General features: G+C 42.8%; 1 protein-coding gene across 1 annotated transcript in view; it reads left to right on the top strand.

Annotated features, from left to right (window-relative positions):
• fat4 (FAT atypical cadherin 4) overlaps positions 1-24822 on the top strand; it is a 109794-nt gene that overhangs the window by 69693 nt on the left and 15279 nt on the right. The window contains 8 exon segments of the mRNA XM_084132595.1: positions 11187-11367; positions 12735-12985; positions 13073-17428; positions 18674-18778; positions 19069-19376; positions 21973-22058; positions 23945-24124; positions 24402-24526. Of these exon segments, the coding sequence (XP_083988721.1) occupies positions 11187-11367; positions 12735-12985; positions 13073-17428; positions 18674-18778; positions 19069-19376; positions 21973-22058; positions 23945-24124; positions 24402-24526 (5592 nt within the window).

Below are 24822 nucleotides of genomic sequence, written 5' to 3'. Positions count from 1 at the left end.
AGGGCAGCCCTGCCGAGTCCAACATGCACCGGGAACAAGTCTGACTTACTGCCGGCAATGCGAACCAAGCTCCTGCTCCGGTCGTACAGGGACCGGATAGCCCTTAGCAAAGGGCCCCGAACCCCGTACTCCCAGAGCACCCTCCACAAGATGCCGCGAGGGACACAGTCAAATGCCTTCTCCAAATCCACAAAGCACATGTGGATTGGTTGGGCAAACTCCCATGAGCCCTCCAGCACCCTGTAGAGGGTATAGAGCTGGTCCAGTGTTCCACGACCGGGACGAAAACCACATTGTTCCTCCTGAATCCGAGGTTCTACTATCGGCCGGATTCTCCTCTCCAGTACCCTGGCATATACTTTCCCAGGGAGGCTGAGAAGTGTGATCCCCCTATAGTTGGAGCACACCCTCCGGTCCCCCTTCTTGAAAAGAGGGACCACCACCCCGGTCTGCCAGTCCAAAGGCACTGTCCCCGACCGCCACGCGATGCTGCAGAGGCGTTTCAGCCAAGACAGCCCCACAACACCCAGAGACTTGAGGTACTCAGGGCGGATCTCATCCACCCCCGGTGCCTTGCCACCGAGGAGTTTCTTGACTACCTCGGTGACTTCAGCTTGGGTGATGGACGAGTCCGCCTCCGAGCCCTCAGCCTCTGCTTCCTCAATGGAAGACGTGACGGCGGGATTGAGGAGATCCTCGAAGTATTCCTTCCACCGTCCGGTGATATCCCCAGTCGAGGTCAACAGCTGCCCACCTCCACTGTAAACAGCGTTGGTAGGGCACTGCTTCCCCCTCCTGAGGCGCCGGACGGTTTGCCAGAATCTCTTTGAGGCCGACCGATAGTCCTTCTCCATGGCCTCACCGAACTCCTCCCAGGCCTTTTGTGGTCGTTTTGAGTTTTTGCCTCCACAACCACCCGGGCTGCAGTCCGCTTGGCCCGTCGGTACCCATCAGCTGCCTCAGGAGTCCCACAAGCCAGCCAGGCCCGATAGGACTCCTTCTTCAGCTTGACGGCATCCCTTATAGGCCGCTGTCGGTAGCCTAAAAGAGGCCTAGAAATAGGGTTTCGTTCCACCAAGTGGGGCACTAATTTTTCTTTTGCTCAATATGTTCTACGTTAATAAAAGGTATCCAAGCAAAAAGTTCTCCACGCATTATCCTGCAGTTAATGAGAAATTGTAATTTATTGGCGCACTATATTGACTGCATATTGAGACATAAAACTGTTGAGCTAGATTTTCAACCAATCAGCATCGAAAATGTAAGTAGGTCACAGCCGAAATCAAGCCAATATCACTACGCACATGTAAACATGGAGGAGGACGTAAGCAGCGCATCTTCATCTGATAGCGGCGATCAAGCTCGATTAACACCCGTAAAGTGTATTCTTCATGTCGGAAAAGATGGTGGGAAAGGTCTGCAGCCCTTTACTGAAGTCCGATGGGAAAAAATCAAGCATAGGAATGGCTCAAAACGTCGGACACTACGGAGCTAACGTTAGCTATTGCTAATAAACATGTTGCCCTCCTGGACAAACCGGTCTCTGATGTCCCAACAACTACGGGTTTCACCCGGCCTGCTATCGGCGTTTTATAGACGCTTGACTTGTGTGTATGTGTGTGATGGGTAGATTTAGGGGTCGGGTTAGTGTGTGTGTGTGTGAGAGAGAGAGAGATAGGCCGCTGTCGGTAGCCTAAAAGAGGCCTAGAAATAGTGTTTCGTTCCACCAAGTGGGGCACTACTTACTTTTTTAACATCAGAAATATATAGAGATTCCTTAGGAAAAAGTTCTCCACACACAACCTTGCAGTTTTTGAGAAAAATTATGCTAAAGGTGCCCATTTTGAAAAAAAGGGAAAACATAGGGAATTTTGCACTTTCAAACCTGTTTATCATATAAACCCAAAAATGCCGAATTACCACTTGAAGTACAAAATAAACCAGTTTGAAATGTGTGATATACCTGAATCTATAGGGACAGTCAACATGATAAGATTATCAAGAAAACTTCTACTGTAGCATTAATATCCCAATTACTTCTCATTATGTTGTTCCAATTCAAAGGTAATATTTGAGGTAAAATCTGAATAACAAATAGAATTAAGCCAAAATATAATAACAGAGCTGCCAACTCTCACGCATTCACCGTGAGACTCACGCAATTGACACTTTTCACACACTCTCACGCCACACATCCATTTTTTCACGCACAGAAAAATCGCGAAGTAAAGAGGACACGGAGACCGACAGACTAGACAGAGCAGGTTAGTTATGATATGAAAAAAATCTCAGCTCTCAGATTCTGTCAATTTTATTACGAAATTCAAACAATAAATACCGTTTTGGTGTTTGTAATTGATCCCTAGCGGCACGTTACCCGATCATCTCTACTAGCTAATAGTAAATAAACACGAATGAACAATGTTGAAAGAAACAGTACAGCTTACCGAAATGTATATTCTTCATACATAATATCGATCAATCAATCAAACAAAGGGGTCAATAAAACAGCTGGAGAACAATTATGTCACATAACATTTACCTCAGGAAAGCCATTTAATGACCATAATATAGGCACGTTAGTTGGCTAGAAAAAGAGCTATATGAGAGTATTTTGCTAAATATGTGTACTATATTACATATTTATTATATTTGTACTTATATCATTAAATAAAGTTGTTATTATAATAAAAAACGCATTATATTTAATTTGAGTTATTTTTAACCTTAAATAATACTACCAGCTGATAGCCTATGTATTTTTTTTTCTTGAGAAAAATGAACGCCTATCTTGTGTACCTAATATTTATTCAAATGAGTCAATATTAAATCAAATCACAAGAATTGAATTGAAATCGTGAAATTTGTAAAAAAAAAAAAAAAAAACCTAGCTTACCAGAAATTGTACCATATAAACATTGTAACATGTTGTCACTAAACCTAATACAATTCAGTTTAGTTACTAAAATGTTTTGACAATCACAATACACTTATTGTGATGCAAGTTTTTTTTGCAACCCCCCCCCCAAACTCCAATTTAAACTCAAAAGTATACAAAAAAAAACAACACTTTTAAAAATAACAAATTTAATGGTGAATTGTTAATTTGCATTCACGAGCAGTAACTGCACTACATGTACATATTCACAGGAATGATTATTGTAAACAAGATTTAATTTTGATTTATTTATTTACCTACCCACCTCTCTCTCTCTCTCTCTCTCTCTCTCTCTCACACACACACACACACACACACACACACACTAACCCGACCCCTAAACCTACCCATCACGCACATGCACACAAGTCAAGCGTCTATAAAACGCCGATAGCAGGCCGGGTGAAACCCGTAGTTGTTGGGACATCAGAGACCGGTTTGTCCAGGAGGGCAACATGTTTATTAGCAATAGCTAACGTTAGCTCCGTAGTGTCTGACGTTTTGAGCCATTCCTACGCACATTGCTTGATTTTTTTTTCCCCATCGGACTTCAGTAAAGGGCTGCGGACCTTTCCCACCATCTTTTCCGACATGAAGAATACACTTTATGGGTGTTAATCGAGCTTGATCGCCGCTATCAGATGAAGATGCGCTGCTTACGTCCTCCTCCATGTTTACATGTGCGTAGTGATATTGGCTTGATTTCGGCTGTGACCTACTTACATTTTCGATGCTGATTGGTTGAAAATCTAGCTCAACAGTTTTATATGTCTCAATACGCAGTCAATATAGTGCGCCAATAAATTACAATTTCTCATTAACTGCAGGATAATGCGTGGAGAACTTTTTGCTTGGATACCTTTTATTAACGTTGAACATATTGAGCAAAAGAAAAATTAGTGCCCCACTTGGTGGAACGAAACTGAACGATACAGCTCACGTACAGCGGCCTATTACTTCCGGTGTCCACCACCGGGTTCGGGGATTGCCGCCTCGACAGGCACCGGAGACCTTACGGCCACAGCTCCGAGTGGCCGCGTTGACAATGGAGGTGGAGAACATGGTCCACTCGGACTCAATATCTCCAGACTCCCTCGGGATCTGGTCGAAGCTCTGCTGGAGGTGGGAGTTGAAGATCTCTCTGACAGGAGATTCAGCCAAACTTTCCCAACAGACCCTCACAGTACGTTTGGGTCTGCCGAGTCTGTCCAGCTTCCTCCCCTGCCATCGGATCCAACTCACCACCAGGTGGTGATCAGTTGACAGCTCCGCCCCTCTCTTCACCCGAGTGTCCAAGACATAAGGCCGGAGGTCAGATGAAACGACCACAAAGTCGATCATCGACCTCCGGCCTAGGGTGTCCTGGTGCCATGTGCACTGATGGACACCCTTATGCTTGAACATGGTGTTCGTTATGGACAAACTGTAACTAGCACAGAAGTCCAATAACAGAACACCACTCGGGTTCAGATCAGGGGGGCCGTTCCTCCCAATCACGCCCCTCCAGGTGTCACTGTCGCTGCCCACGTGGGCGTTGAAGTCCCCCAGTAGAACGACGGAGTCCTCAGTCGGAGCACTTTCCAGCACCCCTCCCAGAGACTCCAAGAAGGCCGGGTACTCTGCACTGCCGTTTGGCCCGTAGGCACACACGACAGTGAGAGACCTATCCCCGACCCGAAGGCGCAGGGAAGCGACCCTCTCGTTCACCGGGGTGAACTCCAACACATGGCGGCTGAGCTGGGGGGCTATAAGCAAACCCACACCAGCCCGCCGCCTCTCACCATGGGCAACTCCAGAGTGGTGAAGAGTCCATCCTCTCTCGAGGAGTGTGGTTCCAGAGCCCAAGCCGTGCGTAGAGGTGATCCCAACTATCTCTAGTCGGAATCTCTGAACCTCACGCACAACCTCAGGCTCCTCCCCCGCCAGAGAGGTGACATTCCATGTCCCTAGAGCTAGATTCCGCGTCCAGGGATCGGGTTGTCTAGGCCCCCGCCTTCGACTGCCGCCCGATCCACTTAGCACTGGCCCCTTACGGTCCCTCCTGCAGGTGGTGAGCCCACGGGAGGGTGGCCCCACGTCGCTCCTTCGGGCTGAGCCCGGCCGGACCCCATGGGGGGAGGCCCGACCACCAGGCGCTCGCATACGAGCCCCAACCCCGGGCCTGGCTCCAGGGTGGGGCCCCGGCCAGCGCCATACCGGGCGACGTCACGGTCCTCATTTTTTTTTGCATCATAAGGGTTTTTGAACCGCTCTTAGTCTGACCCGTCACCTAGGACCTGTTTGCCTTGGGAGACCCTACCAGGGGCATATAGCCCCAGACAACATAGCTCCTAGGGTCATTCGGGTACTCAAACCCCTCCACCACGGTAAGGTGGCAGTTCAAGGAGGGGTTAAAAACAGTAAAAAAACAGTAACCTGAAAATGTTAACATCAGAATTACAGTATCTGGTTTTATTCAAGTTATTTATTATTATTAATTATTATTATTATTATTAATATACAAATATAATTTAACATTGCTGAATATGGTTTTAGTTTTGGTGTTAGTTAACGATAATAGCTCTTGGATGTGAATTTGTAGATTGTGGGAGTGAACGAACATCACAGTTCAGAAGGACAAGCAGAGAGAGTCAGTGTGAGTCAGTTATCTCTGAGTTCAGTCCGGTTTATCATCATAGATAGTCATGAATACAGCATTGTGCTTCTGTCATCGAAACACACACACACACACACACACACACACACACACACACACACACACTCACTCACTCACTCACTCACTCACTCACTCACTCACTCACACACACACACACACACACACACACACACACACACACACACACTCCTTCGGTTTATAATCTAATCTGGAGTCAGACGAGGACAGTGGAAACAAGTGAATCTGTCCTGATGTGACTCGCCTGTGCCGTTGATTCTGTGGCTTAAACCTGGTCACTTTTCTCCTCAAAATCTCCTTCACATTACACTGATTTACATTACAATTCTATTACAATAATGTTTTTACTATTTTTTCTTTTTTCATATTACAGTAAAAAGACATATAAAATAAAAACGATACAAAAAATTATAAATAACCTCAATAATAATTATTGAAAATATAATGAGAATTACAAAGAAAAAATAAATCAAATATTATATTTTTCAAATTACAGTAATAAGAAATGTAAGTAAAATTGGCATGGAAATAATTCAAAGTTGAAAAAATCTAATTCTATTCATTACCATTTTCTTTGAGGAATATCAAGAATATCTCATAATTTCCTCTGATGTTCTTGTGAAACATGAGCCGCACATGTTCAGGTCATGAGATTCTTCATTCTGTGTCTTCATGTGTTTGAGTGGATTCATCAGTTTTCCTGTAACAGCAGTAAATCTGACACAACGAGATCAGGAGAATTATAGAAACTGATGATCTGAGCCAAATATACACACACAAACACATCTGCTCGTGTGCTGACTAATAATGCAGTGTGTGTGTGTGTGTTTGTGTGTGTGAGCGTGTGTGTGTGCGTGTGTGTGTGTGCGTGCATTTGTGTGCGTGTTTGTGTGCGTGTGTTTGTGTGCATGTGCGTGCGTTTGTGTGTGTTTGTGTGCTTGTGTGCGTCTGTTTGTGTGCGTGTGTTTGTGTGTGTGTGTGTGTGTGTGTGCGTGTGCGTGCGCGTGTGTGTGCGTGTAGGTGTGTGTGTGCGTGTAGGTGTGTGTGTGTGTGCGTGTGCGTGTGTGCATGTGTGTGTGTGTGCTTGTGTGTGTGTGTGTGTGTGCGTGCGTGTGTGTGTGTGTGCGTGTGCGTTTGTGCGTGTGCGTTTGTGTGTGTGAGCGTGTGTGTGTGCGTGTGTGTGTGTGCGTGTGTATGTGTGTGTGTGCGTGCATTTGTGTGCGTGCGTGTTTGTGTGCGTGTGTTTGTGTGCATGTGCGTGCGTTTGTGTGTGTTTGTGTTTGTGTGCGTGTGTGCGTCTGTTTGTGTGCGTGTGTTTGTGTGTGTGTGCGTGTGTGTGTGTGTGCGTGTGCGTGCGAGTGTGTGAGCGTGTAGGTGTGTGTGTGTGTGTGTGTGCGTGTGTGCATGTGTGTGTGTGCGTGTGTGTGTGTGTGCGTGTGCGTTTGCGTTTGTGTGTGTGCGTTTGTGCGTGTGTGTGTGTGTGTGTGTTTGTGTGTGTGTGTGCGTGTAGGTGTGTGTGTGTGTGTGTGTGTATGTGTGTGTGTGTGTGTGTGTTTCCTTTCAGCCATGAGTGTTCTGTCTTGTTTTCTTGTTCTTACTGATGAACAAACAAACATCAGGCTGGTCACACAAACACAGATATTCTGATCATTAATAACTTCAACACATGAGTTCATGCTCTCCTCCAAACACTCGCTCGATGTCACGCTCGTAAACAGGTAATGATGTCACTTCCTGTAGTCGAAGCGGAGCAGAATCCTGGAGAACAGGAACAGGACTGAACAATGCCGAGGAAGTGAAGGAGTTTCTGGGTTATTACTAAAACTAGAACCACTATAAACATTCCTCTTCATTTAAATAAAGCTGAAATAAAATATAAATATTAGTTAAAAAACTTAAACTAAAGAACAATTGGAAATGATGCCTTGAAATAAACTGAAATAAGTTGAAGTTGAAGCACTGAAATTATTAACTGGAAATATATAGAAGAAAACAAATAAAAAATGAATGAAACCTAAAAAGCAGTGTAAAAACAAAAAGACAAAAGCACATAATGAAATTACTCAGATTTAAAACATAAATGAACATGAAAACTAAAGGTGTAAAAATAAAAGCTAATTCAAAATATTAATAAATCTATAATCAGAGTAAAGCAACACTGCAGTTCTCGATGTAGAACGTCCCTCAGAAACGCTGTGAAACACTTTCAGAACCATAAGAATAAATATGATCTTCAGTTTTTAATAAATAGTTTCATCAGAATGTTCTCTCAAAGTTATGAACAAATGTTCTTCCAGTAACATTAATAGAACATTTCTTCAATGTTATCTGGTTTTTACAATGTTATAATGTTCTCAAAACGCAAACACATTATTTATACATCGTTCATGGAACATTTTTATGATTTTTTTTTTAGTTAGACGTTCGTCTAATGTTTTTTAAAAGTTACTACATGTTTCAAAACTTTCAGAGAAAATTCAAATGCAACATTCCCATAATGTTTGCAAAATGAGACAATTGAACATTCCCTTGATGTTTTCTGTAAGAAATTAAAGAAAAAAACACCTGTGAAAAATCAATATAGGAAACTCTTCACATGAACATCAGGCCCTGATAGAGTGTAGCTGATGCTGATCGCTTCGCTGTATGAACACGAGACTCAGCGGTGAACGCTCATCATGAACTCATTAAACCCGAGAGAGAGAGAGAGAGAGAGAGAGAGAGAGAGAGAGAGAGAGAGAGAGAGAGAGAGAGAGAGAGAGAGAGAGCAGGAACACAGAGGAACTAAGCTGATTATCAGACGGCTGATCCTCTAGTTATGATCCTCATCATAACTAGAGGATCTGATGTCTGATAATCAGCTGAGTGATGAGTAATGCACTCCTGTCACGTTCACACACACCTGAGTCTGCGTGTGTGTGTGAGAGTGGGTGTGTGTGTGTGTGTGTGTATGTGTGTGTGTGTATCTGTGTGTGTGCATGTGTGTGTGAGTCTGTGTCTGTGTGAGAGAGAGTGTGTGTGTGTGTCTGTGTGTCTGTGTGTGTCTGTGTGTGAGTGTGTGTCTGTGTGATGAGAGTGTGTGAGTGTGTGTGTGTCTGTGTGTGAGTATTCACTTATGTATGTGTGTGTGCGTGTGTGTGTGTGTGTGTGTGTGTGTGTGCGTGCATGAGTGTGTGTGTGTCTGTGTCTGTGGTGAATGTGTGTGTGTGTGCGCGTATATGTGTGTGTGTATGAGTGTGAGAGTGTGTGTGTCTGAGTCAGCGGCTGATTCCACACACACTTAAGCAATATGAGTAATCAATAAGCCCATCATGTGTCGTGTGCACGTGTCAGATGGAATCTTTGACTGCTGGATCTCACGTTTTTTAACTTTTAAGACTGTGCTTTTAAGTTAAAAAGTTAGTAAAGTGGCAACTTCAATTTTGCAGTTTTATACTTTTCCATTTGTAATGTTAGTCAAGGTTTTGTGCACCAAAAATAGTCATAATTGACTTGCACAACATCATTAATTATTATTCATTATAATACAGTGTGCAACGTTTTTGCATTCACAGTATGAAGATCAAACTAATTAAACCGGCTTGTTGTGTGTGTGTGTGCGTGTGTGTGTGTGTATGTGTGTGTGTGTGTGTGTGTGTGTGTGTGTGCGTGTGTTTTGTTCTTAAACTATGAGACAGCAGACGTTCTCTCAGGATCTTCATCAGACATGGGTCACAATGTTTCAAGTCTGGACGTCTCTGAATGAAACACAGACACACACACACACACACCCACACACACGTTTCTTTGTGCTCATCAGATAAATGCTAATCTGACACCATGTTAATCTCTTTGTCTTCGCAGTGAGGATGAGGCGATTAAAGCGTGTGCTAGCAGCTAATTAGCATGTGTTATTAGTTACGCTAATCCCTCAGGAACAACATGCTCTGAGAAAAGCCTCAGATTGGTTTCAGACGAGGGGAAAAGTTTCGGCCATTTTTCTTCCCTCTGCCTTTTGTTTTTACGAGCAGGATTTTCTGTGCATCGCTGTTGCCGCACGATGTTATCAGAGGCTGAATTTATGCATGGAGCAAATTCATTTTAAACGCAGGGAGATGTTTGAATCACTGCAGCTCTCCGTGCTGCTCGTCATCTGCTACTCGTTTAGCAGGACGCTCTCCTCACAGGCTGAGAACAGCAGTGTTTCTGCGTGCGCCTCACTGCTTTAAACAGCAGGACTGCATCTGTAAACTGTTCCACCCCCTGCAACGATCCTGATATATTTAAACATTCCTGAGAGCTTGTGCCACGCGGTGAGCCTGAGATGGGATGAGGAGCGCAGACAGATGGCACCCGCTACAGCTCGGGCTTTACACAGAGATGTTTAGGATTGAGAAGTTAATCTGTGCTGCGAGAATATCAAACCATCTGTGTTTAATGAGTTAAGAAGGGTCCGAACTCGACTGAAAGCATTTTAATTTATACAATACAGTTCATTTAAATCTTTCCTTGGCATGACATGTTGCATCTTCTAAAAAAGTTACCGGCCAACTGGTGCATAATGCAGTTTTATTTACTTGCTAAAGTCATTTTTCACTTGATGAGTGTTAATTCTGGAATTAAGTCATAGAAGCAGCACAGACACACATATAGATTTGGCTATCGTTTGAATTATAACTTTATAATTGAATTATAATTTTGATTCTGCTTATCGATTCCGACTCTTATCGGTTCCTAATTTCGATTCCAATAAGGTAAAAAATTAAATAAAATAAAAAAACTTAGATATCGTTAACATTTACTCTTATTGCAAAACATTTGATTGTTGCTGAATATCATGAACAGAAATCAACAGGCTCAAGAACACTTACACAAGAAACGTTTGCCTGTGGTTTAAAAATACCATAGAAGAACAACTAGCCCAACTAATATAAATTTTAAGCATTATTAAACACTCAGTAAAGTAAAATACAACTGAACAAAGATACGATTGAAATAAACAGTGTTTTACGATTTTCAGATATTCAGGGACAGAAACTGTAATCACATGTAAAATAACACTGCACTTTATAAGTATAATATACATTACAAATATAGTTACAGAAGATATTCAGTGAAGAATGAGTGAATTTTCTCTTTGTCTTTTGTTGTAATATTAGTGTAATTATAGAGCGGGAATATTAGCGTTATTATAGAGCGGGAATATTAGCGTTATTATAGAGCGGGAATATTAGTGTTATTATAGAGCGGGAATATTAGTGTTATTATAGACAGGAATATTAGTGTTATTATAGAGCAGGAATATTAGTGTTATTATAGACAGGAATATTAGGCTGCTGTCCCTTTAAGAGCTGCACGGATCCAATATACTGATACACATGAACACAGAAAACAGCGCGCAAGTCGTCTCACACTCCAATGGTTTAAAGTCATATTGAAATACTCACAAAGGAATCGAATTTTATTTTTATAACAAGTATCCGATTCCTGACCTCAAGTATTCGATTTCCAGAATTGGAATCGATTTTCGACTCCCAAATCCCAACCCTACACACATATATATTGATAAACATGCTTTTCTCTTTGTGTTTGTAGGATCACCATCTCTAAGCGGTTCTGGGACTGTGGTGGTGCTGGTTGGTGATGTGAATGATAATATCCCATCATTCAGCTCGATGTCTTTCCACACGACTATTCCTGAAGATGCTCCCACTGGAACGGATGTCCTGATGCTCAACAGCTCAGACTCGGATGTCGGACTCAATGGAGTGATCAGGTAAAACACACAATACTGAAACCAAACTTACAATATTACTTTTTGATGTTTAGTCTCTATATGATTGGGTGATTTTTTTCTTTCTTTAAAAGAAAAATGTTGGTAACACTTTACTTAAAGCCCTTGTGTATAATGCATTATAAGGGTGTTTATAATGTACATTATAACACATTATGTCTTTTCATAAATAATTGTAACCAAAGTTAAAATGCATTATAATATTTGCAGATTCTGAAATTGGTTGTTTGTATATATATTGTATAATCCATGTGTTTTAATGCATTATTCTTTCTAAAGGCGTGTTCAGTGAATAGTTAAGTATTATAATGTATCATAACTGTGGTTACAATTATTCATGAGACCATACAATGCAATGTAAGGTGCATTACAAGGCAGAATTGCTGCATTAAAAATACTTTTATAATACATTATACATAAGGGCTTTAAGTTAAGTGTTACCAAAATGTTTAGCCACGTCACACACACATATTCATACAACACTAGCAGTCGATCATGTATCTGTAAAGTGCCCCTGCTTGAGCTCACGGGGGGCAATGTGTTCCACTTTCCCAAAAACGTGCTAATGAGGATGATAATGAAGCATGACAGACAGATCAGAGTCCAGTTGGTGGAAACAAGACATCAGTTCTTAATACTTCACAGAACCAGCCCCTTCAATCAGTGCAACATCATAGTTCTCACTGATCATGTGTCGCTCATGAACTTGCGTGACTGTTGATGATGTTGTTGTCATCTCGCTCGAGTTGTTTGTCACACTTTGTTCTGTAATTTGTGGAATTCCCGTCTCACTGACACAAGCGCGCGGTGAAGTTGCCATGTGTGCATGTTGCTGTCAGAACGAGTTTGTGTCACGGGCCCCGAAAATGAACCTCACGGAAACTCAAAACAGCATGGGGACGGTTCGAATGTAGTGTTTCTGATCAGTGCGGGTTCACTGGTGCTTAGCTGAGAGAACATGCTGTGCGAGTTATGAAAGAAACAAAAAGATGAATAAAGAATTAATCCCCTCACCCATAGGATAACAAACTTGGAGAATAAAGTTTTGCTTATAAGAAATGGGGCTGGTGCTGACACAGTACGGACAGAAACGTTAAATAAATGTATCCTTTTTGTAGCTTAAGTGGTAGAAATGCCAAGGTCATCATGGGATGGGTTTGATTCTCAGGGAAAGCATGCACTGATAAAATGTGTACTTTGAATGAAATGTAAGTCACTTTAGATAAAAGTGTCTGCTAAATGCATAAATGTACATATCTGAATCAAATCTCTTGATATGTGGGTAGTTGGCGAATAACAAGGTTTGGTCTCCATGCATATATTGAATCTGTTGTGTTTGTGATTTACAGTTACAGTCTCAGTGGTGGGGATGGTCAGTTCTCCATTAACCCGTCCACAGGCTTGATCATCACCAGTTCCCTGCTGGATCGTGAGTCGCGGGCCAGTTACCAGCTGCTGGTGGTGGCATCGGACGGTGGACAACCCACTCCGCTATCCAGCTCTGCCACAGTGTCCGTGGTGGTGTCCGACATCAACGATAACCCTCCACGGTTTCACCATCATCCATATGTCACGCATATTCCTGCTTCTACTTCTACAGGTGCGTCTTCTGTGGCAGGAGTTTGTGGTTTCATTGAGTTTTGTCTGTCTGATCAGCATCTAATCAGTTCTGTTGTGTTGTTGGCAGGCTCACTGGTCTTTGCGGTCACAGTAACAGATGAAGATTACGGCTCAAATGCTCAACTTCACTATTCGCTCACCGGACGCAATTCAGAAAAGTTCAAGATAGACCCGATAAGAGGTGCCATCACTGCCAATGAAAAACTCACAGGGAGTTCAGAGGTCACCTTCACAGTCCATGTAAAAGATGGAGGCACCAACCCCAAAACCGACAGCACGACAGTTACAGTTCGCTTCGTTACTGGAGGAGACTTTCCCCATATTAGACTCAAGGAGAAATCCTTCACCTTCCCAGAAAACCAACCCACAAACACTGTTGTAACTAAGGTGACCGGCTCATCACCCAGGGCAGGTCCTTTGTCGTACTATATTGCAAGCGGAAACCTGGACAATGCATTCCACATAGATCAACTTTCAGGAGAGCTGTCTATCAAAAATCCTCTGGACTATGAGAATATTGAGAAGTACGTGTTGTGGATAGAGGCCCGAGACCAAGGCTTTCCTCCTTATTCGGCCTATGAGAAAGTAGAGATCGCAGTGCTGGACGTTAATGACAACCATCCTGTTTTCAAGCAAGAGCCATTCCATGCTGATATTCTAGAAAACCTCTCACCTCAACGTGTGCTTATAGTCTCTGCATTCGACCAGGACAGCGGACCAAACGGGCAACTGGACTTTGCAATCATTGATGGCAACAAAGAAAACAGCTTTAGCATCAACCGGGCAACTGGTGAAATCCGCACTACACGGCCACTGGATCGAGAGAAGGTCGCTCAGTATTCTTTGAGAGTGAAGGCGACGGATAGAGGCAGCCCTCCGAAAAGCACGGCAGTCAAAGTCTTGATCAGTGTGCTGGACGTTAATGATAATGCACCCAGATTCTCCAAAATCTTCAGTGCCACTGTACCTGAAAATGCACCAGTGGGCTTCACTGTGACCCGAGTAACCACCACCGACGAGGATGCAGGAGCTAACGCTATAAGCCGATACTCCATCAGCGACGCGAGTATTCCCTTCATCATCCACCCCAGCACAGGAGACATCACTATCAGTAGACCTCTGAACCGAGAGGACACAGACCACTACATTGCCAAAGTCTCAGCACATGATTCAGGATGGGCGGTTAGCACAGACGTCACAATATTTGTAACAGATGTGAATGATAATGCTCCAAGATTTAGCAAGCCGTCATATTACCTAGACTATCCTGAGCTGACGGAGGTTGGATCCATTGTGACTCAAGTCTCTGCCACAGATCCTGATGAGGGATTCAACGGTAAAATATTTTACTTTATCAGATCTCAAACAGAGTACTTCCGAATCAACTCCAGCTCTGGCGAGATCTTCATCAAACAGCAGCTAAGGTATCAAAACTCAAGTGGCCACAGTAACGTCAACGTAAACCGGCATAGTTTCATCGTCACCGCTTCAGACAGAGGTATCAAGCCGCTCATGAGCGAAACCACAGTTATCATAAATATTGTTGATAGCAATGATAACCCACCCATGTTTGAATCTTCTTTTTACTTCACTCCTGTAACTAAAAGTGTAAAAGTCGGCACCAAACTACTCAAAGTCACAGCCCATGATCAGAAGGACTTTGGCCTGAACTCTGAAATTGAGTATTCAGTATCTGGGGGCAACAGTTCAAGCAAGTTCCGCTTGGATAAACAAACTGGATCAGTTATAGTAGCGTCCTCACTCACTGCAGACACTAATAAAGTTTACCTGCTTGAAATAACAGCAAGTGACAAAGGGAACCCTCCTCTGTCCGCTAAGACAACAGTCAGAATAGCTGTTACAGAAGAGAACCATCACACTCCAGAGTTTTCACAGAACCAAGTAACAGTCACTGTGTCTGAAGGTCTGGCTGTCGGCACGGCCATCCGCACCCTATCAGCACGAGATAAGGACAAGGACAAGCAAATGAACGGCCTGATTACGTACAGCATCTCCTCAGGTAATGACGACGGCTTGTTTTCAGTTCACAGTCAAACGGGCGTTTTATCCCTGGCAATGCCACTGGATTATGAGACAAAACAGAAGCATGAACTCAGAGTTTCTGCAACAGATGGAGGGTGGATTGCCAAGACAAGCTATGTTACAGTTAACGTCCATGTTACTGATGTAAATGATAACCCTCCAGTGTTCGACCCTGTTGAGTACTTCCCAGTCGTGCAGGAGAATGTTCCCAGTGGCACTACTGTAGTAAAAATGAATGCAACGGATAAAGACTCTGGGCCAAATGCCCTGATGGCATATGTCATTCAGTCATCAGACAGTGACTTGTTCATTATTGACCCCAATACAGGAATCATCACCACACAAGGCTTCCTGGACTATGAAGCTAAACAGGTGTATCACCTGACTGTCAAAGCCTTTAACGTTCCAGATGAGGAACGATGCAGCTTCGCATATGTTAACATTCAGCTGAAAGGTGCTAATGAGTATGTCCCTCGTTTTGTGTCAAAGCAATACTACTTTGAGGTCTCAGAGGCGGCACCTAAAGGCACAGTCATTGGGGAGGTGTTCGCTAGCGACAGGGACTTGGGAGAAGATGGCGTAGTGTATTACTTGATTTTTGGCAGGAGCAGAAAAAGGGGTTTTAGCATTAATAAAAAGACAGGTCAGATCTATGTCTCAGGACCACTTGATCGTGAAAAAGAAGAAAAGATTTCACTCAAAGTCTTAGCTAAAAATGCAGGAAGCATAAGAGGGGCAGATATTGATGAGGTGCTTGTGAACATTACAGTTCTAGATGCCAATGATCCTCCAGTATTTACCCAGGAACTCTATGATGTTCAGGTTAATGAGGGACTGTCTCCTGGAGGCCTGGTTACATTCGTCAGTGCTGAGGATTCAGATTCTGTCCCTAGCTGGAGCAGATTCACCTATGCCATTGCTGCCAACTATGAAAGAAGTACTTTCACTATCGATCCTAAGACAGGACAGGTGTCTGTGGCATCAGAACTGGACCGAGAAACCATCCCAGTGTACAACCTCACCATCCTGGCAGTAGACTCAGGTTCTCCAGCTGCCACCGGCAGTGCCATTTTAATTGTGACCCTGGAGGACATTAATGATAATGGACCGACTTTGGTGACTACAAGTGGGGAGGTGATGGAGAACCAGAGGGCAGGAACACCCGTGATGACGCTCAGTTCAAGTGATCCAGATCTTGCTCCAAATCAAGGCCCGTTCTCCTACAGCCTTGTCAACACTGGCGCAGCATCAAGCTACTTCACCCTCAGTCATACCGGTGAGCTGACCACCAGCAGGGAGATAGACAGAGAGCAGATAAGTGATTTCTACCTCTCTGTGATTATCAAAGATTCTGGTATTCCTCAGATGTCCTCGACCGGAACTGTCCACATCAAAGTCAATGATCAGAATGATAATCCCTCAGAGTCTCGCTCTGTAGAGATCTACGTCTATTATTTTGGAAATATGTTCCCTGGAGGATCACTGGGGGTGGTGAAGCCACAGGATCCAGATATACAAGACACGTTCCAGTGTTCTCTGACTCCACCGGCGGCTGCCCTCTTTAGCATTCCCACAGGTACCTGTGACCTCAGCTCAAACACTCGCTCCACAGATGGCACTTTTGATTTATCAGTGCGTAGCAGTGATGGCGTCCATGATGCCGTCAACAGCCATGTACGTGTTTTCTTCATTGGATTCAATAATGCCACAGTGGACAACAGCATCCTTATACGTGTAATATCCCAAAGCGCAAGCAATTTCCTAACCAATCACTACCTCAGTTTCCTGCGTATCGCCAATTCACAGCTAGCCGGTTTAGGCACCGGAGTGCAGATTTATGGGGTGTTTGAACTCAACAACAGCACTTTCTTGATGGCAGCGGTCAAGCGCGGACATGGGCAGTACGTCAATCCAAGTGGAGTGGCCACTTTCTTCCAGAGCATCAAGGAAATTCTGCTCAGACAAAGTGGAGTTAAGATCGACTCCATGGACCATGATCCCTGCTCCCACAATCCGTGTCAAAACGGGGGCAGTTGCAAAAGGCGGCTGGGTGTTGGACCAGACATGAAGACTGAGGAGAGCGTCCCGATCATTCTCGTGTCAAATCGCCCCCTACAGCCATACGCCTGTAACTGCAGGCCTGGATATGCTGGTGCCCTCTGCGAGATGGACATTGACGAGTGCCAGCCAACACCTTGCCACAATGGTGGAACTTGCCACAACTTGGTGGGGGGATTCTCTTGCTCCTGTCCAGAAGGTTTCACTGGGATGGCTTGTGAGAGGGATGTCAATGAGTGCCTTTCGAACCCCTGCCAGAATGGGGCACTATGCCAGAATTACCCCGGGGGATTTAACTGCCTGTGCAAATCTGGATTTGCAGGTAAAGTCTTTCATCATTTGCACTTTACCAGTACACACAACCACAGATGTTAGGCCAGGCGCATACAGGCAGCTTGCACACAAGTTTGTTAACATTTTAGGCCAAGAAAAATATTTGCTTCTAAGTAATTGGAGGGGTGTTATAACCCAAGCATACAGTGGCCTTTGCCAAATGCAGTTTGCTTTTAGGGTCACAGACTGGGAGGTATCAGCTATGATGCAAATCAACTTGTCATGTTTACTTTAATGAAAGGAGATGCTCAAATTCTCACCCTAATAAGGATATGGCTGTAAACCGCCTTCAGATTTCACCTGTGCTGTGCAGTTTTGGTTACTTTAAAGAGTTTAAGGAGCATCTGGCATTGAAAAAAAAAGTCATAGAAACAAATCTGCATTCATTTTTAAATTCAGCTATCTTTTGTACAAAAGATCAGGTTCTTTTGTTGAATAAATGAATGTAGCTTCTCTTATGATAGATACACAATTTTAACATGATTGGGGTGATTGTAAAATCAGTTTTTGTATATGAATATGACTCTATGTCTGTGATTGTTGACTTAGAAAAACCATGTGTGATGGCCTTAGCTTGAATCGGCTCTGTTTGGGCAGGTGTTGGCTGTAGCTTTTGGACATAGTTTTCAAAATAGAGCCGTAACAGAAGTTTTGTTTCAGGCTCTGAGTCATTATGATTCTTTTCTTATTCTGATCATAACAAATGACTGCAGTGTGTTCACATCGGAGGCCCCAGATAAATGAGGCTGCTAGAGAATTACACCTATTGACTTACAGTAGTGTGCATGCACTCCAGCTGAACCCCACACTTCCAGTTTTGCTAGTGATGATGGAGTTTTCGTTCATCGTGCCATTTGTTTTATAGCACGGCATTCAGGAAGCAGAAAAGGAAAGATCTCAACTTAAGTTTATGCTTGATCATTTGTGTGTCCAGCCATCCTGTTGTTGTCATAGTGTATTTGTGTGTGTTTTATATCAGCACCTTTTTACGGGTCTCCCAGAACCAGTGCAGCTGATGTATACGTGCACAGCTTATACCTTCATAACAGACTTTCACCCTCTCTTTCTTAGAAACGTGGGTCCGTTTACAAGGTGTAAAAATTTAAATTGTTTGTATTAGAAAGATAAAGTGCACCACTGGGGGTTCTGGGAGCCCCATGTGAGAACAGTCCTTTTTGTGTGTCATGCTTATGCTCATCTCATTGTTTTCATTGGTGTTGTTTCATGAATTCAGGGAAAGCCTGTGACTCCATCATCAATTACTGTGAGTGTAACCCCTGTTTTAATGGGGGTTCCTGCCAGAACCGGGTGGAAGGCTATTACTGTCACTGTCCTTTTGGTAAGTCATCATTTCAGCCCCAGGACTAGTTCAGGGTCCTACAAATGCTGCTATCAATTCTGGACTATGAGTGTGTGAGAGAGAGACTGTAACGGAAGATGCAGAAAACAATGTGTTGTAGATTACAGAAAATGAATTGCAGTGTGAATTTGTCAGTTGACACATACGGTAAATGCTCAACCTTTTTTATGTGTGTGTGTTGTACAATGAATGTCATGGGTTGCCATGAATTGTTCACTGCAAGAAATTCTTTCGCCGCACACAGACAGTAAATCACTCTCCCTCCGCAGGTGTGTTTGGAAAGCACTGTGAACTGAACAGTTATGGATTCGAGGAGCTCTCTTACATGGAGTTCCCCAGCCTCGACCCCAACAACAACTACATCTACATTAAGTTTGCCACGTTGAAGGAAAACGCCTTGCTCATGTACAATCACGACAACCAGACCGGCGACAAGGCGGAGTTCTTGGCCCTCGAGATCTTTGAAGGCAAAATAAGGTTCTCGTTTAACTTGGGGAGCGGCACTTACAAGCTCATGACCACCATCAGGGTCTCAGACGGCCAATTCCACACAGTCATCGCCAGGAGGGCAGGAATGGTGAGTCCTTTCTGTCTGTCTATCAATCCGTTTGCAAGGACCCAAAGTTAACATGAGGTCATGAAGATGTTTCTCCTGAGATCTCACAGGTTTGGTGGAAATGGGAGTGTTTTGGTGCAGATGCTTTACTAAGGCTTCTTGATAATTTGGCTTGAGTATTATGCATCTGAGATAGCCTAAACTCTTCGATCACAGCTGTCTGTAAATAGTCAAGTCACATTTATTTCTATAGCGCTTTTTACAATACAGTGTTTCAAAGCAGCTTTACAGAGATAATAGGAAAATAATGCATCAAAGTTTGTTTCCAGAAGAAAATAGCGTCACAGTCCAGCTTAAGTTCACAGTCCAGCTTAAGTAAGTTCAGTGATGGTTAATCTATGTTGTAAAAAAGTTATTCATTTAGTTCATTTATAGCCACTCTGGAGAAAACCGTGATGTCATCGTCCAGCTCAGTTCAGTTTTCATATAACGGTGTCAATGCAGGCGGATCAATAATATTGTTGAATATTAAATAAAATGTTACATGCTATTTGATTAAATTAAAAAGCATGTAAAAAGTCTTCGCCAGGCATTACTGCAACACCTCACCGTTGTGCGATCCAACGAATGTTTCCTGAAAAATAGGCTGAAAATGTTGTGGGCCTCACTGAAGGCCGTGTAGAGTCGTGTGTCATGAGAACCCAGTCCCGACGGTGCAATAAAGAGAACCTGATCTGTGTGTTTGGAGAAGCGGATGTGGGTCACTTCGGTGGTTCTGTAGGGCCGTTTTCTTTTTTCTTTCTTTTCTTTCTAGACGTGAGCTTGTGCAGATGTTAAAGTCATACATGGCCCCTTGTTTTCCCCCGTGGAGAGAGCCGAACTCTGACAGTCAAGGGTACTTTTGTTTAGTTAAGATGTCCTAGTTTACCCCACAGCCAGATGCGTTGGATTCTGGCACGCCGCCTCAAGCTCATGGTTTTTCTGTTTACAGGAGAGTCGGAGTTTATCGAGAGCTGGTCCACTGCCACGTTTTTGCTCTTCACTTGTTTCTAGTTTGTGTGTAGCAACATAGGAGGTTGATGGATTATAAATAGTAAATTAGAAATCTGCTTGCACACCCACACACTGCATGTGTTTCCAAACGCCCTCCACAAAAGCAGCTCAAAGCCAAATATATTTAAATACACAGACTCTGAGAATCCTCTTTGACCTCAGGTGGGTCCAGTTTCAGTCGTAGTCTAGCCGTGGAGTGACGCTATTAAAGCATTTACAGACCTAAGTTATCACGGCATAAACATGCTTCTGCTTCATTAAAGTGCTTTTGATACTCATTTTTAAAAACAATCGTTTCCTCTGCACTGCAAAAAATGCTTTTCTTACTCACTATTTTTGTCTTGTTTCCAGTCCAAATATATATATATAAAAAAATCCAATCAAGATGGATTTACTGAAGTAGTAAAATGCCATAAGATATTATGTCCTGTTTTCTGGGGGGAAAATCAAATCAGAGTTTTTGCTTAAAACAAGCAAAATTATCTGCCAATGGCGTAAGAGAAATAATGTTAATTCAAACGGAAACAAGATTATTTCTCTGACCCCATTGGCAGATCATTTTGCATGTTTTAAGGAAAAACTCCCAGAAAACAAGACATAATATCAAATGGCATTTTACTCATCTAGTAAATGCTTCTTGATTTAAGAATTTTTAGATATTTGGACTGGAAACGAGACAAAAATACTCACAGCATAAACGCACTTCTGCTTCACTAAAGTGCTTTTGATACTCATTTTTAAAAGCGGTCGTTTCCCCTGTTAGAAACGGTTTGCAGAAACATGTGACTCCTGGAAAAGCGAGCACGTTGTGGTCTGGTTTAGTCTTTTTGAAGTGCAGGGAGGCATTAATGCGATGCACAGACGCTCGAGCCGCTCAGGAAACTGTTTATCAGCACTTAGCAGTCAAACACGACTTGTTTCCATTGTTAGAGCAGGATTTTCTGTTTATAGGCTGAAATTCCTCCATAGCGGAAGTGAAGTGTCGGGATTATCTGAACGTTGAGGTTGTGCTGTTGTATGATGTCATGCCTTTGTCCTCGTAGCTGCGCCTCTGAGATGTTTTTCTCCCGAATGTCTGCTCAGGACTCATAAAGCAGCGAGAGGACAGGACAGAATGCAGAATGTCTTGTAGTAATTTATTACCAGCATCTGGGTGTCGTTTTTATCCTGGAGAATTAGGATAGTTTCATCCGAGGAGCTTCGTTGGTTCATGGAGAAGGATGAATCCACAACCACACAACTGATAAAGACATCATATGAGTAACAATGGCTAACAATAAAATAGTGTTATGAAACCCTCGTTCATGAATACACAAATGCATGAACACTGTATTGTAGGCTTGTAATAAACTCGACAAATACTCTTTACTTTATTGCACAAATGCATTCCAACATGGTTTTAGTCTGATTTAGAAATACATGTGAAAGTTCTTTTGGATTTACTGTCAACACTGATGCCGATTCACAAATGGAAAATGAAGCTGGAGTCTAATGCACCAGTGTAACCGTGAGAAATGCAGAAACTCTCCCTGTTGCTCACATGTGTGTTTCTGTTGTGTTAAAGGCGGCGTCTCTCACTGTTGATCTGTGTGGAGAGGAGCAGGAGTCAGGATACTGTGCTGTCAGCAACGTGGCCGTTCACACTGACTGGTGAGAAACACACATTCAGATGTTAACTCATTTGATATCATTTATATATAATCGTTCAATACAACACAGTGGTGTCACGGTTCGGTACATTTTCGATACAAAAAGAAAAGAAATGCCGGAGAAATTTCCTTGAATTTAAAATATATAAAATATATAAATATAATATATATATATATATATATTAAAAGAACATTTATTTTTAAATAAGTGTGAGTTTTCCTACATCTTGAAACTTTTAGTTTTATAAATGGGGGTAATCTTTGAAGGATGATCAAATAATGTTTCGGTCATCACATTAAAAATAACATTTAATATGATAATATTTGAGTTTTGAAGTGCTGGAAAAAGATGTGTGACGTACTTGAAAGCATTTTACTGTTCCTGCCAAACTTCCATGCTTACAGTGAGTGTTACCACAGTAAATCCACGGTGAATGTTGCTGATCTGTGGACTTAAAGCCTATAGTTAACTTAAAGCCTATAGTCCGTCTACTGACTATGACTACTGACTGTGGACTTAAAGCCTATAGTCCGTCCTTCGGATGAGACGTTAAACCGAGGTCCTGACTCTCTGTGGTCATTAAAAATCCCAGGATGTCCTTCGAAAAAGAGTAGGGGTGTAACCCCGGCATCCTGGCCAAATTTGCCCCTTGGCCTCTGTCCATCATGGCCTCCTAATCATCCCCATATACTGATTGGCTTCATCACTGTCTCCTCTCCACCAGTAAGCTGGTGTGTGGTGGGCGTACTGGCGCAATATGGCTGCCGTCGCATCATCCAGGTGGATGCTGCACATTGGTGGTGGTTGAGGAGATTCCCCCTTCTATGTAAAGCGCTTTGAGTGCAGAGAAAAGCGCTATATAAATGTAAGGAATTATTATAATTATTAATTAATTATTATTATTATTATAGTTCATTAACGGCACAGTGTTTCTCCTGGTTTCCATGTCAGCACTGTTTGATGCGTTAATAACGGGGAAATGTGAATGTTTCTCACTGGATCTCACAGCGATGTTATTATTTCTGTGGCGAATTCAAAGCATTTGCTGCATTGGTCTAAACCCATAAACGGTCCGTGAAGCACAAATGAGCAGCGCAGTTTCGTTCCGCATTCATTACGTTTGTCATTTGATGTAGTGGTTGCACCAGCATGACTGCTAATAAAATTTTGGTCGCACCGGCAGGAAAAAAGTCCAACCAATTGTTCGGTTTGTAATGCGTACCGACCCGAAAGCCTCGTACCGAACGGTTCAATACGAATATGTGTATTGTTACACCCCTAAAATATATATATATATATATATATATATATATATATATATATATATATATATATATATAGTACACTGCAAAAAATGCTTTTCTTACTTAGTATTTTTGTCTGGTTTCCAGTCCAAATATCTAAAAATTCTTAAATCAAGATGCATTTACTAGATGAGTAAAATTGTTTTCTTAATCCGAAAAGATCTAACTCTGTCTTCTTGTCCGGGGGAATTAATCAAAATTAAGTGAGTTTTTGCTTAAAACAAGCAAAATTATATGTCCATGGGGTAATCTTAATTCAAACAGAAACAAGATTATTTTCTTACCCCATGGACAGATAATTTTGCTTGTTTTAAGCAAAAACTCACTTAATTTTGATTTATTTCCCCAGAAAACAAGACATAATATCTTATGGCATTTTACTACTTTAGTAAATGCATCTTGATTTAAGATTTTTTTTTGATATTTGGACTGGAAACAAGACAAAAATACTAAGTAAGAAAAGCATTTTTTGCAGTGTATATATCACTTAACCTCTTTTCCTACGGTCAGTCCGGTTTAAAAGATTTGTCACTATTGTTGTAAGCTGAGTGTTGCGCTGTCTGATAATGTCTCATGTCTCAGGATTCTGGATGTTCAGCCGAACCGTGTGTCTGTCGGGGGCGTTCGCTCGATCGAAGCCCTCCTGCATCGGAAAGGTCAGGTGGACACACACGACTTCGTTGGATGCATCATGGAGTTCGCTGTCAACGGACGCCCGCTGGAACCGTCTCAAGCTCTGGCTTCACACGGCATCCTAGACAGGTCCGTCACCAAACACACAAACACACACACACACACACATTCAGCTCGCTGGAGTTCTGTGAATGCGAAATGAAAGCTGTCTCTAGCTGGCTGAAGTCTTTTTTTGAGCGCTGTGTGTGAATTTTCTGGAGCAGTTTGAATAGTGTTGATTTCATTTCAGGTGTCTGTTGCTTTGAAATCAGTAAGACTCGTTTGCATATATGCTAATGTTGGAGTCATGGACTCCATGGACTGAGATGTTCCCCGCTGAAGGGTTTTGTGTGTGTTTCGTCCACAGATGTCCCAGGTTGGAGGGTGTGTGTGTGTCCGAGCCCTGCAGACACGGCGGTACGTGTCTGGACATGTGGTCATGGCAGCAGTGCCAGTGTACGGAGGGTTTCACCGGACCCATCTGTGAGAAATGTGAGTTTTGGGGTATAATCTGGTATATAAATATTTTATGCATTGGTCAATTTTGAGTTTTTGCTCCATTTTGCCTCCATAACATCCATCCTTCTTTCAGTCTAGTGGAAAGAACATGTCCAGAATACACTGAGTGTACATTAAGTGTATATTTTATTGCACTTTATCTTTTTTTGTATCTGTCGATTTCACTTACAATTCATATCTTTAAAGTTCCCTTTCAAGGGAACTCGCGTTGCGTCGAGTTTGACGCTATGGGAACGCTTTGCGTGATGACGTCTTGAAGCACATGTAAA

This window comes from Abramis brama (genome assembly GCF_963993115.1).
Source record: "Abramis brama genome assembly, chromosome: 13".
NCBI lineage: Eukaryota > Metazoa > Chordata > Actinopteri > Cypriniformes > Leuciscidae > Abramis > Abramis brama.
The sequence above is the reverse complement of the archived record's forward strand: the minus strand, read 5'-3'. Positions and strand labels throughout refer to the sequence as shown.